Here is a 16791-nt window from a genome sequence, read left to right as displayed (position 1 = left end):
AACTTTTCAGCTTTTTCAGCTACTTTTTGCATACAGCTTCACCTTTAAGCATCCACACTGCATTTTCGCAGGAAATGCAAATTTTTCTAGTCTATGGATTGTTGTTTAGTATAAAATAAATAATAATAATAATAATAAATATAATAAATAATAAATAATAAATATAAATAATAATAATAAAATAATAAATAAAAATACATAAAATCATTTTTTCTCAGTTCTTCCCCATAGAAAAAGAACACTGCCATTTAATCTAAACTCTTTATTGGGACTTTTTTCTGCAGTGTCACGTGTGCAGGTGTGAAACGACACAGTGGGATATTTAAAAAAAGAAAAACACACACACACAGAGCAGGATTATTTTTGGCGGCATGCTTTATTTTCGTTTTCCAACCATGATTTTAATGGTCACAAACTGCGCTTTTCGCTGCCGACATCTCAACGGTATTTCTCAGAGAGACCCAGGGCCACGGCGGCCAAGAATTTGTCGAAGGCGACATGAGTTTCCGGGGTGAAATCTTTAGGGAACATAATGGAGATCACCACCATAGCGCAATGAGCCAGCATCTGCAGAGAGAGGAAACAGTTTACACCAAATATATGAAGTTTGCTCGGCAGAAATCGCTTTTAATAAACAGACTGTTTGTTAGTGCAAATGCATAGTCAATAAACTCGATCTTCTTAAGAACAATCTTTTCAATACGTTGGATTACTTTGTTACATAAATTAACCGTGCGTGAAATAGGAATAGACAATAACCTCTGTTTATAACTGAAATCGCATATGCACATGATCCGCGTCTTACCTTGAAGTTAGATGGATCCACCCTCAGCTTGAAGGCGTGCAGCTCGCTCAGTTCCAGCAGGCCGCCTCTCAGGTTGTCAATCTTGGACACGGCCTCAGTGACTCCACCCAAGATCAGCTTTCCGTGAACCATCACGGGCTCAGAACCGGGAGTCAGGTCCGGCCAGTGGGAGAAGTAAGTCTTGGTTTGCGGATACACGAGGAGCATCCTGTGGAAGCAGAGATGAACATGGTGGGTCACAAGCTCCAGTGGCGCAATCGGTCAGCGCGCGGTACTTATAAGACAGTAGCCTGCAGAGTTATGCCGAGGTTGTGAGTTCGAGCCTCACCTGGAGCACGAGCTTATTTTAAGTAGTGGAAACACACATCTGAAGTGTGTTTAAATATTTGAGGCGACTGTTGCTGTAATTTGGCGCTGTATAAATAAAATTCAATTGTACTGAATTCAATAAAGAAGTGCCAATACAGCCTTACCTGCCCAAAGCTTCGCCTCCAACAGTATCCATAACCTTGGAGACCTTGGCCCAGAGTGCCTTGACGGCAGCCTTGTCTTTCTCAGTCAGACTCATGTTGGATCGGTTGTCTCTCTCTCTCTGATGATGCTACCCGGCGAGGAGCTGTGCTTAAATTCAGTTGCCCCCCTGGGTCACACCCAGGGCATCTGATACCAAGCCACAAGCTGTGACGCAGATAGGACTCATTCACCGGACCTGATAGAAACTTGTTTGGCTTTAGGCCAACGCAGAGGGTGATATCTGCTGGTGACATCTTGGGTGTGAATTTGCAAAAAAACACTCTGCATTTTTTTCGTGTAGGATACCAAAAGTGCAACGTAACCACATTTTCTGCTTTGCAAGTTTGTGAGAAGTTAGAGGTGAAGCACATGGTCCCCTGATGACTGATGAGTGGAGAACATCTCAGGCGGAGTGATATCATGTGCAGAAAGTCTACAGTTCTAAGAACAATGAGTGAACTCGTGTCTAAGGAGTTGCTGTGAAATTAATGCCAATAAAACTGATTGATTCATAAAACTGAACACATTTTTCTATTACTTCCAGCTTTACTGAGGCCTGAACCAAGTAAATTATAGTAATAGTAGTAGTAATAATAATAATGATAATTTTGAATATTTACAAAACAATTCGATTCGATTCGTACTACTTAAATCAATCAATAAAAAAATTAAGTATATTTTCGTGATGTGATCATCATTTAAACAATTTTACCAATGAAGTACAATATAAGTATAAGAAAATGATCTATTAAAAAAAACAGATTTCGTGATCGCAAAGAATGTGGGTCATTTATGGATGCAGGTGGGAGTTACAAAAATGCGTGCATGCACATTACGCACTTACAGAAAAGAGCGCAAAATTCTATAATATATGCAAGTACACTCGGTGGATCTAGGATATACTAAAAATACAAGATTAAAAAACAGCTCTTCTTATCAAATTGAAGCTGTTTAAAGCTTTCTCAGATTTATCAGATTTAATTTTTTAATTCAGCATTTTTTTCTTTTTTGGCTCGGTTCATAAAATAAGTTCCTATCAGTGGTAGAAAATAGAGCAGACGGCCTTTATCAGCCAGCTCAAGTGTTCTTAATCAAAACACATGCATCTGTGGACGCAGGGGGGTTTGGGTGGAGGGGGGTTCGCTGCTGCAGATAACACCGGTGTGGTTTACGAGATATAACTTAAAGAGCGTCAAACACTCTCGAGCTGCTTGGCAACCATTCCTCACATTTAAAATAAAGACAAATAAAGACTAAATAAATAAATAAATTCTTTCATTTTTCTCCGCATAAATGTTTAGCCTTTTTACTTATATTTCTATATAATGTTGATATTTTTGTGAAGATGTGAAGTTGTTGAACCTTTATTTGTATAATATCAGGCAGATACAGACGAATTATGCATTTCCATATTTTAAAAAAAAAATCTGAATTCACATTTAAAATATATACACACTTTATTTAGATTTTAAAAAGTGGGGGACGCACTTTAATCAATGTTGACAGATAATTTTCAAAAGGCCTTTTTCGCATTTTATGAATTTTATCCTCTGTGTGATTTGTTTAAAAGTAAAATAAATAAATAAATAAATAAATAAATAAATAAATAAATAAAATAAAATAAAAAACTCAACAGCAACTCAGGATTCAGCTAATAACAGCTGAATAAATAAAAATAAATAAAAATAAATAAAATAAAAATAATAATAAGAATTATCAGAGACTTGAGGACTGCATTTGAAATAACTGTAATAGAATATGTTGGGAATATTTTGCGCATAAAATATTGGGCTTTGGAATCTTTGGCCGCACAATAACTGCGCTAATTGAAATTTTGTTTTTGGCTTTGCTTAAATTGCGCAGGACACGAATAACAAAACCGTATCAACAAATCCAGAAACTTCTGGTGAAGTCTGCAGTTTATCTCACGCGCACCATCTCCAGCCTATCACAGCAGACTTCTCATTTGGGGTGGGGGAGCTTCGACGCATTTAAATAGATGCAGGGGGTCTAGTGAAGCACTATTCAGCCTTTTCCTTCAAGCCTGAAGAAAAAAATCATAATCAAACGCCACCATGGTTGAGTGGAGCGAAAACGAACGCAGCATCATCTCCAACATCTTTTCCAACCTGGACTATAACGACATTGGGCCCAAGGCTCTGGTCAGGTAAGGAACACCTCTGCAAGAGGACAATCCTTCCTATGACGTGCCCTGTGGCCAAACTCACGTGTGTTTCTCCCTTGCAGGTGTCTGATCGTTTACCCCTGGACTCAGAGGTATTTCACCTCCTTCGGTAACCTCTACAACGCCGAAGCCATCAGCACCAACCCGAATGTCGCTGCCCACGGAATCAAAGTGCTCCACGGTCTGGACCGCGCTCTGAAGAACATGGACAACATTAAAGCCACCTACGCCGAGCTGAGCGTCCTGCACTCAGAGAAGCTGCATGTCGACCCCGACAACTTCAAGGTAAACCTCAGAACCCGCCTTTCTTCTTCTTCTTTTTAATGCAAACACGACATTTTCTTATACCTTTTTTTCTTTCTCCATGCAGCTGCTTTCTGACTGCCTGACCATTGTTGTTGCTGGAAAACTGGGTTCCGCTTTCACCCCAGAGGTTCAGTGTACCTTCCAGAAGTTCTTGGCCGTGGTGGTGTCCGCTCTCGGAAAGCAGTACCACTAAAATGTAGATCCGTCTGCATCTGGAAGCCAGAAGGAGATCTAACGCCCGTTTCAATATGTTATGGATCACCTCAAAAGAGAAATAAAGGCCCACTGAAGCAAAGTTTACGTTTTCCCTTTGTATTTTTTTTTTAAATTTTACACATGCTTATAAGTTATATCTTATATCACACTGGGGGGCTGGATGCCGAGTAGAGGGCAAATAAAGGATCTCGTTTGTACTTTTAGGTTTTTAGACTGTAACATGGCGAAATATGAGAGCGGATTTCACTCTTGCAAAGGTTATAATAAAAACTAAACTAATAAATAATAACAACTTCAAAATAGAAACCATATATTTTATAGGATTTGTAAGTAAAAACAACCATAACCGCAAAATGACCAGTAACAGGCTGTTTTTCATTCTAACGAGAGTACCCTATTGTTTTTCACTATACTAGATACTACTTTGTTTATTTCATTTTCTGTTGGGCGATGAATTGCGTGCACAGCTGGGGATTTGTTGTAAATTACAACTGGAACAAACAAACATACATGCATTTAATTTTAAGATTATATTTTTTAAATGTACTTTATTTATCTTGCTTGCACTTTCTATTTCACTGTTTATGCCGCTCTCCTCACTCTCAATCAGAGATGGGCAGTTACTTGTAACGCGTTACTGTAATCCGATTACTTTTTTTAGGTAGCGAGTAAAGTAAGGGATTACTATTGCAAAAATGGTAATTTGATTTGATTTGATAAACGTTTATTGGTCCCACAAGGGGAAATTTCCTAAGGCTGCCGACCTATTGCACGCAATGGCGGTGCCATCTTACCCTCTGACCACACATACATTACACAAACATCACATGGGGAAGACAGGTCAGAGAGGTATAACAATGGAAAATGCACCACATGAGGAAAGATAAGGAGAAAAAAATAACTCCTCCCAGACTGAGCTCCAACAGGGAGATCAGTTTGAGAACAGAAAAAAACACCTCTGCACATGAAAAAACTCTAAATACACCAAAGAAACACATGACAAGCAACAGGGGTGGGTAAAGGGTGAGAGACAGCCGATTTAGACAGTGCATCCGGGCCTGCGTGCACTGGTCTCCTTGATCCACCGTCAGCATCGGAAGGGAATAAGCGTCGAAGGCGTTTGGAAAGGGAGGGGGGATGAGTGTGTGCATATCAGTGTATATGTATGTGTGAGTTCAGCTGAGACAGTGTCCTTCGCCCTGCTAGGCTAAGTAAACAGTCTTCCAGCCAACCCAGGTGTCCTTGTTGTTCAGCCCCAGCCTTGCAGCTGGCGCCAAACGGGTATCCGCATAAGTGATGGTGTTTTTACTTTAGTGCGAACAGCTCATATGAATTTCAAAGCAGTTCTACAGTCCAACACTGGTCTCTCAATCTCCCGTTGGAGAGCCGCGAGCTTCGCCATACTTGGGTTCTGTGATGTTGTCATTTCTTGTGCTCAAGGAGCCGATTTCTGAGAACTCACGGCAGCGTGCCTCCCCGAGATGTTATCCAATTTGCGCCCAGAGATGTTATTCCGAGCTAGCAGCCGTAGCATCTCCAAGATCTTATCCGTGCTGCACTCAATGAGCCCATTTTGAGAAACTCACGCCTCTCCCATCGTTCCAATCCCAGCGGGCAGCCTTGTGGGGGTTTGAACAGCCGGTTCTGCTTTCTTAATTCTTCGATAAGTCAGGGCCAAGCCAGCTCCGATTAGCCAGAACCCTGTTACCATGATTCCGAATAGGTAGATATCTTCAGCACTCAGGCCCACCCAAGCCCAAACTTCTCGTTGAGAAAGGGGTGTCAATTGCATCTAGGGACCAGTTGATCCAATCCATAATTCCTCTTTTAGGTTTTAGAGAACAGACTGTGAGAGAGTGTTCCAGGGAAAGGTAATACAAAAAACATGACACTAGACAAGGACATAAGAGGCTAAGCAGGGAAGCTAAGGGAGAGGAGGAGAGGAGAAAAGTGCGACCGCCTTCATCAAGAGCAAGAGCAGAAAAATTAGATTACTGTTACTTTCCCGCAGGAACGCTGTATTATGTTTAGAAAAGAGAGAAAAAAATGAAAGCACTGAAATCTGTATCAACTGTACCTTTTCCCACAATTATTAATTCATAATCTATGAAGCTATATAGGTAAAGGTGTGGTGCTACTTGAGGGCATCGGAGTGACACTAAATAACTGCAGTTAGTTAGGTCAATAGTTTAATTGAACTATAGCTATCAGAGCTGTCAGAATGATGAGTGGAACGCTCTTTGGGTTATATAATATTGGGCTAATTTAATTGCAAAGATGGAATCAGTAATCCATAATTGCCTGCCAATGTCCAGCGCAGATTAGTTGCTCAAAAGTGTACACACCATACCAGGGAGTGCAAATGAGAGATTTGCAGGTGTTTGTCTCTGCTGTTAAGATAAATGAGAGGAGGCGGAAGAAGAACCAGCATGGTTTTCTGTAAGGTTGAAGTATTTTGTTAGAAAGCACCGCGAATGAGTGTGTTCCAGGGGAACAAGACTGAGGTGGAGCGCAAGATTTATCCAGAGGAGAGCTACACTGTTATAAACTATTCCATCATAAACCTGACATCCATGTGTATAGCTGACCTGTGCTATACCGAGAAGAACACCAAACATCATTTACCGTCAGATCCCGACCCCTCTATTTAGCAATGAAGACATAGCTAATGTGTCTCATGCGTAAATGCTCACACTGCCCATGTTTTTTATTTTTTCTGCAGATTGCGCACTAACACAGTCACATTGACACCTACCCCTTTTTAATGATAGAAAATACATTAATGCAACATTAAAATCTCTGTCTGCCCACTGCAGCAGGAAGGACCAAGTTAGAGGACAGAGCCAAAGATTTAGCATTCCGCTCACAGCTTTGGGCCACCCACCAGTCACAATTACGCACTCGCTTCCATTAAATGAACACACATCAACTATCGCATATCTTACAACCGAAATGACGCGTGTCCCCCCCTTTCCCCACAGCGGTAAGTTTCGCGTTAGACTATTGTTTCCTTCTTCCCTCTAATCTGTAACAAACAAAACTGAAAGTTTTGACGGGACTCAAAGGGTGGAAGTGTCTAAGATTAATGTCTTAAATCTAAGCCGTTCAATAGCTGTTCTTCTCCACAGCGGAACAGGTCAGCTGCAACACTGATTTCAGGTTTACACGGTGGAAGACTTTGTGATACAGTGCAGTTCCTGAGCTGTCCCATATATCTGTAACTCTGACATTAAGCCTGTGAAAAGCGGCGGAATTCATAATTCACAAGAGGATAGGTAAGGGAGAGAAATGACATTAAAGAAGTGGGAGACAATCCTACGGGGAAAGAAACAGAAAAGCAGCAGGGTGCTGTGATAGAATTGGCAGTGATAAAAATGGTCATGCGGATGACTTTACGTCACTCGGTCATTTGATTAGTTTATTTAGTTATAGCTGAATAACGCAAACTATCAAATGTGGCGGAATAGCCCCAGAAATTAATGAGAACTCAACAGTGAACCCATGGACTTGGGCGGGCACGTGACCGCCCCACTACTTGATCAATTAGCCCTTCACCTCTACACATCTTTACAATAGAGCTATTTATACACCACAAACTGGGCATGAAGATATTTGTGTTTATTTATAGAAGAGTTAATGTAGTTAACCGAAGCTAAGCTACAAACTAAAATGAGGTGTGGAAAAAAAATCTGAATTAACAGAAAAAAACCTACACTACACTTAAAAAAATGAATGAAAAAAGGACATTGAATACAAAAACAACTAATTAGAAAATACAAAATTATAGCTAAGTGCAGTGGAATCAAACTAATTTCCAGAGACCAGAGACAGCGCCGTGTTCAACGTCCTCACAGCAGCTTCATTTTTAATACGAAAGATTAAACGGGCTCCTTCTGTGTTTTTAAACATTATCAACAAGATAGAAGTAGATATTTATGCTTTTCACATTTGGTGAAATAATGGAAAACAAAAACGTATAATTTCAGAAAATACATTACACAATAAACGTGCTAACTCAACCCTGAAAAAGTAAAACTACAAACACATAACGATCGAAGAATATCTTCATAACCTACCGAGAACAAATGCCCAGAGAGAGATCACCAGTTACAGTTTTTATTTTCTTCCACTTTAGTAACTTTTGTAAATGTACATCTGGAGTCATAGCTGTAAAATCAGGCCCAACAAAAGGACCTTATCTTTCCATGAGAATAAACTTTTCTGTCAATAAAAAAATATTTTTCACCAAATGACATTGAAAAATGGTGTATTGAAGAGCTAAATCACAGCTCCTTATTAAACACAGGCTATTTGGGTTTTTTAAAAAGTATCTAATTCATGTATTCAAACAATATTCTTAAGAGAAATTGTGAACATGTCTATGATACTAACGATTGAATTAGACTCTTCAAAATTACCTAGGGTCACTTTTACTTGCAAGGACGTCACATTTCATGACGTTAGAACAGAAGTCTGATGGTACAGATGAGGAAATAATTGTTTTATTCTCTGGTGAATTTGTATTTTTCTCACTTCCAAAGAAATGAGCACAAACAGAATTCTGGCTGGACTGTAGGGATCAAATAATCATTTCCTCAGTGACCTGAAAATGAATTTATAATGTTTGTCTCATGTGTTTTTCTAGATTTTTGTTTGATATTCTGTACAGTCACTGTACAGTAAACCTGCAAATTACAAACGTACAAATTTACCCCAGGATCAAATAATTATTCCCCCCACTGCGTACCTGACATCTACACCTGGTTTTTAACTATATAAAAATTAAAATTTTTTTAAAAACCCTCACATAATTAGATATTCTGACATCTTACATTAAATGTAATATTACTGTAATATTATTATTATTAAAATGATAGAAAATGTATTATTTATTAGTGAGTTATGAAGAAAAATGTACGTTTTAGGGTGTCCCACAGTACTACATTTCAATACAGCAGCCGAAAGGTGGAGAAGACTGCTGATTGCTCAACGTTTGAACAACAGTAGCTCCCTTCACCCTCCCTATCTCCAACTCTCATCTTCTCAAATCCCCCCAATCACCTGCCCTTCCTCTACCAATCTCATCTACACCCACACCCCACCTACTCTTCAGCATGTGCTCTAACTGTAACTGCTTCCTTACATATTGCGCAGTCTCCCAGTTATTTTAATGCTAAGATTGCTTCAAGCAGACTCTTACTTCAGGCCAACAGGGCACGGTCCTCACAGATGTCAGGTGTATAAAAATTTCATCTGTGTCTCTGATGTTTTGTCTTTTTTCCCTCTCATTAAAAATATTTCAACCTTGTCTGACTCATGGATTTTCACGTACGCGAAGCTACAGATAAGAACCAAAGGTGAGAACACCAGTCTCTGCAAGTTTAGGGTTCACAGGAACTATCAAGCCTGTGCATTTTTACTTTACTGGGAAAGAAGTCTGAGGATTTTAACTTAAGCGTAGTACAGCTCCTAAATTATGAGTAATTTGGCATTATTTGGACTATGTAGCCTGTAAAATGTAGATTGTAAAATTACAACCGTGCGTAACTGTGCGCAGATACAAACAGAAGGCATAAATTATCTCTCATGCTCTTCACATGAGATGACTGCTACAATCAACTCAAAATGTTAAAAACAACAACAACAACAACAACAACAACAACAACAAAAACCCAGCAAAGGTAAAAGCAAGGATGAAGAAATGAATGCAGTTCATTCTGCTGTCATGATATTAAAAACATTTACACTCCCATTAAGTAAAAAAGAGTATTAGCACGTTTTGGCAATCCTAAAAAAAGTTAATTTTTGTGTAATCAACCTCACAACAAAGATGTCTGTAAATTACAGAAGTTATTTCACTTAAATATCTAAAAAACTGACATTTAACATCTTGTCTATGAGCTGCTTTGAATATTGCATCAGCATGCGTCTGTATTACCACCAGTTTACCAAATGGGGGCACTGTTGCTCTGTGTACCGTAAATACTTTATTTGAGGTCCATAGATAAACCTGGAGAGTCCTCCCAATTCACTGGTGTTAAAACCTGAATCCTTTGTTTCTGTAATACTAGAAAAATAAAACAATAAAACAAAAAACAGATTAGATTTAATATTAAATGTGCCTTTGTAGTTGTAAATGTATTATTTATTATGAAAATATTTTACAGTAGGAAAGCTTGCTTAAGTAAAATAATGTAAATTATCAGCTGACATGACGGTGAGCAACTAAAAAAACTTAACTCAGTCAAATGATGAATTCCTTGAAAATGATCAACACAATGCATTTTGAACGTGATATGATAATGCGTGAAACACCACAGATTCGATTTGTTTTTATTTGATAATATAACAGTACAAAAACTAACACACGAATTGCACATTTTTTACCATTAAAAATGTAACAAAGTAATGACAGAGACACATACAGAGAAAAACAAAAAGATTTTACATAGCATCATAAATGCCTCGTATGCTTTCTGGAAACCCAGTGCTTGAGTCTCATCTGTATTTCTCAGCAAGAACAGCAGCAAACGCTGACAGGTACTTGTCCATGGCGGCGTGAGCCACCGGTGTGAATTCATCCCCCAAGTAACAGGCAAGGCTGACGAGCATACTGTGCGACAGCAGCTGCAGGAGAAACACAAAAGATTGGTAAAAAGTGAACAACATACTTACATAATTTATAGTATGTGTCAGTTTTCTGAAAATCATGAACCCACACACTGCCATTTGTCGTCCTCAGTGTGTTATTGTTAATATAGTGATGTAGTATTGTGTAATTTGCACAGAAAGCATGTCTGATAATTTTAAGTGCCAAACAATGCATTAAAAATATCGTCTCCTCCTCACCCTCTCGCCTCACAACGGCTAGTTTCACAGCTTGTAATTCCCCAAACATCCACAATTGTCATATATGTATAATACAATACCGTATACTTATACACATTGTCATTTTGTTCACTTATAATTTTTTTTTAACCATTTTTCAGATTTCCCGACTGGTTCACATACTGCCTTTTTGCACCCCATTTCAATATTCCTGGAGGAACCCATTTAATCAAATGTATTATTTATTTTAATTAGTGCTGTCAAAAGATTAAAAAAAACATTTTTCCATTTTTTTCCCTCCTCCATAAAACAAACTAGTTGATTTGTCATCTGAACAGGCTGGAAAAACAAAACAGCAGCAGACTTACAGTTAGTAAATCTGTTGTTTTCTTTTTAGTTCAGTTAAACTCTATTATAGAATTACTGAAAAAATCCCTACATACTAATAGGATTATCTTTTGCATGCAGAATTAAAATGCACAAATAAATACAATTTCATACATTGCAGTCACCTGTACGCCTTATAGCATACAACAAAGAAATTGCACAAGTATATATATTAACCCTGTAGCAAGTGCATCATATTTGATACATGAGTTTCTGGCAATTATTTTGTGGTTCAGGCTTTACTGGATTAGTAGATATACTTAATAGGAAAATCTGAATAACAAAAAACTGATTATCTCTGATTAAAAGATTAAAAGTAAATTTAAAAAAAATCCAATGCAAGAAGGGGATGGAAGGGCTGTAAATAGGTCTGAGGTGTTTAGGCACCTTAAAGTTTCCGGGGTCTACCCGAAGCTGGTAGGCGTGCAGAGTCTGCAGGGGAGCCAGGGTGACAGTTAGCTGACTGATGTCTTGGGCCCCCTCAGCTATAGCCAGGACTATCTTCTTCCCGTGAGAAAGCAGGTGGGAGGAGTTAGGACTGATGTCTAGATGGGAAAAATATGTCTTGGTGCCCGGATAAGAGGCAAACATCCTTAAGAAGGGAAAAGTGAAATTATTTCCATGCTGATATGATAGGAGCAACAGAGTAAGTGCTACATGTTGACTGTCTTTGGTCACCAACTATCATTTGTGTGAACTCGAGGCCCACAAGTTTCTAAAATGATCTCGGATCATTGCCAACACCTTGAAATCCCTATTAGAGATTTCAGGAATTATGGAACGCCAGGACTGCCATAATGAATTAATTAAATACACCATTAAATAATTAATTAAATGTGGCAATAATTAATTAAAATTGGAATTAATTAATTAAATAAATAGTTATGACACATGTAATTAATTAATTATTGACACATTTAATTAATTATTTATGTATTTCACGTTTTAATTAATTATTGACACATTTAATTAATTAATTATTGACATATTTAATTAATTATTTATGTATTTCACATTTTAATTAATTATTGACACATTTAATTAATTATTGACACATTTAATTAATTATTTAATGATATATTTATTTATTTCATTTTGGCAGTCTTGGCGCCTGGCTCTCATCATGAAATAATTTTATCTGTCAGCCTCACCCATCAAACTCAGGGGGCGGGGTTAACGCTGATCGAGTCAAAACCATTGCTTTGGCCTGGTGGCCATTGTTTCTAGCACACAACAACCGGCATGTGGAAGCTAACAGAACTGAGCTTTGAAAAACCCTGTTTGTGTGTTACCAAATACCGTTTTAATATTTTTTTAGCCGAGAATGTAGTGGTTTAATCTTCATGTGTCTGGTCGGTTTGTCAAGATACAGCCTCTTTGCAAAAGTGTTTCGATGATTTCGGAGATGTCTGCCCAGTCTCACGGCAAAGCGTGGGATAGACCCGCTCGCCTCGCAAGCAATCCCACCGACAAAGCTCAGGCCCCGGTACACAGCTGTAGTAACCCCCGCTGACTTCTTTTACTGAGGTTATATTTATCGGTGTTTTATTTCCTGATGTTCTTATGTGTCCTACGTGTTTCAGTCGCCAATTCTGAATTATAACTAACATTAAAAACATGTTTAAGGAGGAGAGAGAGCAAATAAATCTGTTTAACATCTGATCTTTGGGTTTTTGTTCAGTAATCAGCGTGACCTGTGTATAAACGCATAAAAGAGATAACGTTGGTGTTTCCGTCATGTAGTAACTGCTGGCTTTAACTGTACAAAGGTTGTTCGACACTATGAAACACATACAGACTTCATGATGTTCGGCTAATATTTTTATTGTGAATATTAATCATGCTGACCTCGCTCTGTACACCACGCAGCGAGGTCAGCATATCCACGATATCCTCAGCTCCATGAGTTAACACAAAGTTTCCCAGCTGACTATCTAACTGCCAACTATTCCAGAGACGTGAAAATATACAGCATAAAGAAAAGTGTAAGAGACTCAGCAGCAGATTAGAATAACAGTTATACATTTAATAAATCACCAAATGAATCCAAGAAACGAGCAAACCTGTTCCGACAATTTGAATTTGTATTCCCTCAGCTGCAGACTCGCTGCTGTTTAAATGTTTGAAAAGGAAGATTAGATATAAACAAACGTCAAACATAGACTCAGTCTGCCTTCACATTTGATATGAGGCCAGCACGTATAGTGGCCTCAGCAGGCTATTACTGAAATACACGTGCTATATCATAAACTATGATATAAACAGGGAGGTCCTATTAACATGTTTAGTTTTAAAGGACACCTTCCTGCCTTTAGTCTCATTCATGAGCAGTATTAGTTTTCTTCTAACATCCAGAAGTCTGCACAATGTGTTTCATAGTTTGTAACAAGCCTTTGACAGGTAAACATAACATGACCGAAAAAGCAAAAAAAAAAAAAAAAAAAAAAAAGAGAGAGAGAGAGAGAGAGAGAGAGTGTTGACATAAGAAGAGAAAATGCTCTCAATTATGGAGACAGGCAAATGGTTCATTTATGTTTGATGTGTGTTTATTCCTCCCTAAATATCGTCGGTGAAGTTTGCCATGCACGTCAGATTTTCCTGCGCATTTTTATACCTCTGCCAACAGAGAGAGAAAAAAAATCACATTCTAACAGACAGCTGGTGCTTAGAATACAGTTGAATAACTATTAAAAAAACAGATGATATTTAGATGATAGTTCAGTCTAACACATGTGCCAGTGAACCATTAAACGTCTGTGAAACTATGCAGTTATGAAACGTAACTTTAACCTCAGCCAAACCGATTTGCTCAGTTGTAAATAAAACAGCGAAGTAAACGTGACCCGACAGACAGAACCTGAGTGAATGAAGTCCAGCGTTTAACCACTGAGAGCTAAAACTCAGCTGAGGTTTCAAAGCTGTGTGCCGGTGATTGGACATCAGCCGCTGATAAAGCTGGCTCGCCTATAAAGTGCTCTGTAAGGAAACGAGCTCCAGCAGCTCTGCGCTCGGGGAAAACACTATATTTACTTATCTTGTGCAGAAAAATGCGCTGACATTGCGTTATATCGAGCACCGGCTGCCCAGTTAAACTGTGACTATCACCAGGTAACGTAGGCGTGTTTCTTGAATTAGCAGCAGGTGTTAAACAGCTGACAGATGAGGAGGAGGATGCATGCAGGTAAACTGAGGGTCTGCTGAGCTGATCGCTGGTTTCGTGAGAAAAATGTTAGCTCGTTCTTTATGTTACAGAAGCACAGAGACACAAGACCAGGCGGAAAGAGACGATCGTTCGGTGAAAATGAGAATCTGCGAATGCAACATGTGGAACACGGAGAGTGGAATATGTAAACAAACCGGTTAATGTACCCCCTCGGTGCACTCTGCATGCTAACTGTTAGCAGAGCTAGTGAAATCTCTGAAAACATCTGAGCACTTTTGCAAGCATGTTCTATGTTGACAACCTGACCAGACATACGTCGCGACATTCGCGGCTAAAACACTGTTAAAAGTGTAGCTGGTGACAGAAAAACGGGGTATTTTAAAACTACACCACCACCATTGCTGCCTGTGATTTGATCTGCATTCTGGGATAACTGGCTGCCCCAAGTCTACACAAGCAATCGATTATCTAGGATCGACCTGTTTTGACTTACTTTGCACGGCAACCAATCAAATGTTAGAGAAGCTGCATGGGCAGCGTTAACCCCGCCCCCTGAGTTTGATGGGTGAGGCTGACAGATAAAATTATTTCATGACGAGAGCCAGGCGTCAGGACTGCCAAAATGAAATAAATAAATATATCATTAAATAATTAATTAAATGTGTCAATAATTAATTAAATGTGTCAATAATTAATTAAAATGTGAAATACATAAATAATTAATTAAATGTGTCAATAATTAATTAATTAAATGTGTCAATAATTAATTAAAATGTGAAATACATAAATAATTAATTAAATGTGTCAATAATTAATTAATTAAATGTGTCAATAATTAATTAAAATGTGAAATACATAAATAATTAATTAAATGTGTCAATAATTAATTAATTAAATGTGTCAATAATTAATTAATTACATGTGTCATAACTATTTATTTAATTAATTAATTCCAATTTTAATTAATTATTGCCACATTTAATTAATTATTTAATGGTGTATTTAATTAATTCATTATGGCAGTCCTGGCGTTCCATATGTAGGAGCCTAAATCTTCATGCAAAACCATTTAAAGACAATGCAGTAAAGTATGAAGGTTACACAGGTAAGTCTCAACCTACCTAAGGAGTGCATCTGCTCCAATCTCTGCTGCCACAGGAGTCAGTCTTTCCCATATTTCCTTAATTAAGTCTTTTTCCTTCTTGGACAACATTGTGGCCTATCATACACAGAACCACTGTAGCCAAATATGCAAAGTGTTAGGTCTTTACAGCCAAAAAAACAAACAAGAAACTAATCAACCATTTTTTGCGCTGCATTAACCTGTTAACCTAAATGCTAAAAAAGAAGGATGAGTGAAAGAGCAAAAGTAATAGTTCCTACTGTCTGAAGAAAACAGCTTGTACTGGTTGACCTCTCAGCAGATGTGTTGTCTCTCTCTGCCTCTGTGTTATCAGACCGCAGCCAGGGCAGGGTGCGGGCGACACACCACCACACTATCTGCTACCGTATGTGCGTCACACTGCATATTTACCATATCATTGGTGGGGTAGAGCTCAAGGTGCAGCTGTAGTTGAGCCCCCCCCCCCCCCTTCATTGATGGTAGAATTCTTTTTCTTCAGCCTATTGTTAATAGTTTTTAATTTATAGGCATTTCAGCAGATTAGTTGCTGTATCTGCTTCAGGGCTTTTTGCTCCCATGTAATGAACAAAGACACACACGCACACTAAAAAGTAACATTTTAAAAAACTAAGACTGAATCATAAGTTTATTTTAATGAATATGTTCTCTAAACCTTAGCAACTATTAAAACAGAATTTAGTGCTTCTGTTAGCAACATTAAAATAAAGAAAATGAGTCAATACTAGTGTAATTTGGATGATAATCTTTTTTGTCTCAGCTGCTCTTATCTGCAGGTCCACAAGTTGCCGGTTACAGAACAGTGGGTGTGAGCCCAGCCCATAACGTTATGAACCACACTGCAGTGCACATAGAGATCACATACATATAAGCCAAGTTTTAATGCCTCTGCTGATCTTAACACAAGACGTGAAAATGAGCCAGTGTAAAACTACCTCACTGGACTCAGTGAGCCTTGTATGTAAGCTAATATTGTTTATTGGACTTGTTTCTGTTTCCAATTTGAAGCTTGAGTGAAGTTTAAACAAATAAATAAACAACAAATAAAGAAACTAAACGTTTCTTCTGGATACCAAAATTCAGAGTTGTAAACTTTGGATTTCTAGCAATGGTAAACTTACTGGGGAGCTGTTTTGCTCATTTCCAGATCCACGTTTTTTTTTTTTTTTTAACAGCTCGTCAGATCATCCACTGAAACAAGCTATTTTTTATTTTTAGCTCCTCTCCTTTTAAGCCACTCCTAATTC

The 16791-nt window shown here is 38.3% G+C and overlaps 3 protein-coding genes and 1 non-coding gene across 4 annotated transcripts; 2 read left to right on the top strand and 2 right to left on the bottom strand.

The window, feature by feature from the left end:
* Nucleotides 1–357: 357 nt before the first annotated feature.
* On the bottom strand, nucleotides 358–1386 carry LOC146626358 (hemoglobin subunit alpha-like). Its single transcript, XM_085360479.1, has 3 exons — nucleotides 1279–1386; nucleotides 806–1013; nucleotides 358–567 (listed from the first exon to the last, which is right to left on the bottom strand). The coding sequence occupies exons 1-3, from the start codon at nucleotides 1371–1373 to the stop codon at nucleotides 439–441; spliced, it is 432 nt and encodes a 143-aa protein (XP_085216605.1). The 5' UTR covers nucleotides 1374–1386; the 3' UTR covers nucleotides 358–438.
* Nucleotides 1048–1141, top strand: trnai-uau (transfer RNA isoleucine (anticodon UAU)). Its single transcript has 2 exons — nucleotides 1048–1085; nucleotides 1106–1141. It is a non-coding gene; the product is annotated as a tRNA-Ile (tRNA).
* Nucleotides 1387–3356: 1970 nt separating the features above from the next.
* LOC146626357 (hemoglobin subunit beta-like) lies at nucleotides 3357–4095 on the top strand. Its single transcript, XM_085360478.1, has 3 exons — nucleotides 3357–3485; nucleotides 3566–3788; nucleotides 3874–4095. Exons 1-3 carry the CDS (start codon nucleotides 3394–3396, stop codon nucleotides 4000–4002), a joined length of 444 nt encoding a protein of 147 aa, XP_085216604.1. The 5' UTR covers nucleotides 3357–3393; the 3' UTR covers nucleotides 4003–4095.
* A 6422-nt stretch (nucleotides 4096–10517) lies between these two features.
* LOC146626356 (hemoglobin subunit alpha-D-like) lies at nucleotides 10518–15837 on the bottom strand. Its single transcript, XM_085360477.1, has 4 exons — nucleotides 15787–15837; nucleotides 15525–15640; nucleotides 11628–11832; nucleotides 10518–10652 (listed from the first exon to the last, which is right to left on the bottom strand). The coding sequence occupies exons 2-4, from the start codon at nucleotides 15614–15616 to the stop codon at nucleotides 10524–10526; spliced, it is 426 nt and encodes a 141-aa protein (XP_085216603.1). The 5' UTR covers nucleotides 15617–15640; nucleotides 15787–15837; the 3' UTR covers nucleotides 10518–10523.
* Nucleotides 15838–16791: the final 954 nt, after the last annotated feature.

This window comes from Diplotaxodon limnothrissa, linkage group LG8, assembly GCF_057381915.1.
Source record: "Diplotaxodon limnothrissa isolate DT_005_m linkage group LG8, D_limnothrissa_male_GT1.1, whole genome shotgun sequence".
Classification (NCBI taxonomy): domain Eukaryota; kingdom Metazoa; phylum Chordata; class Actinopteri; order Cichliformes; family Cichlidae; genus Diplotaxodon; species Diplotaxodon limnothrissa.
Note: the sequence above shows the minus strand (reverse complement) of the source record. Positions and strands in the feature narration are given on the sequence as shown.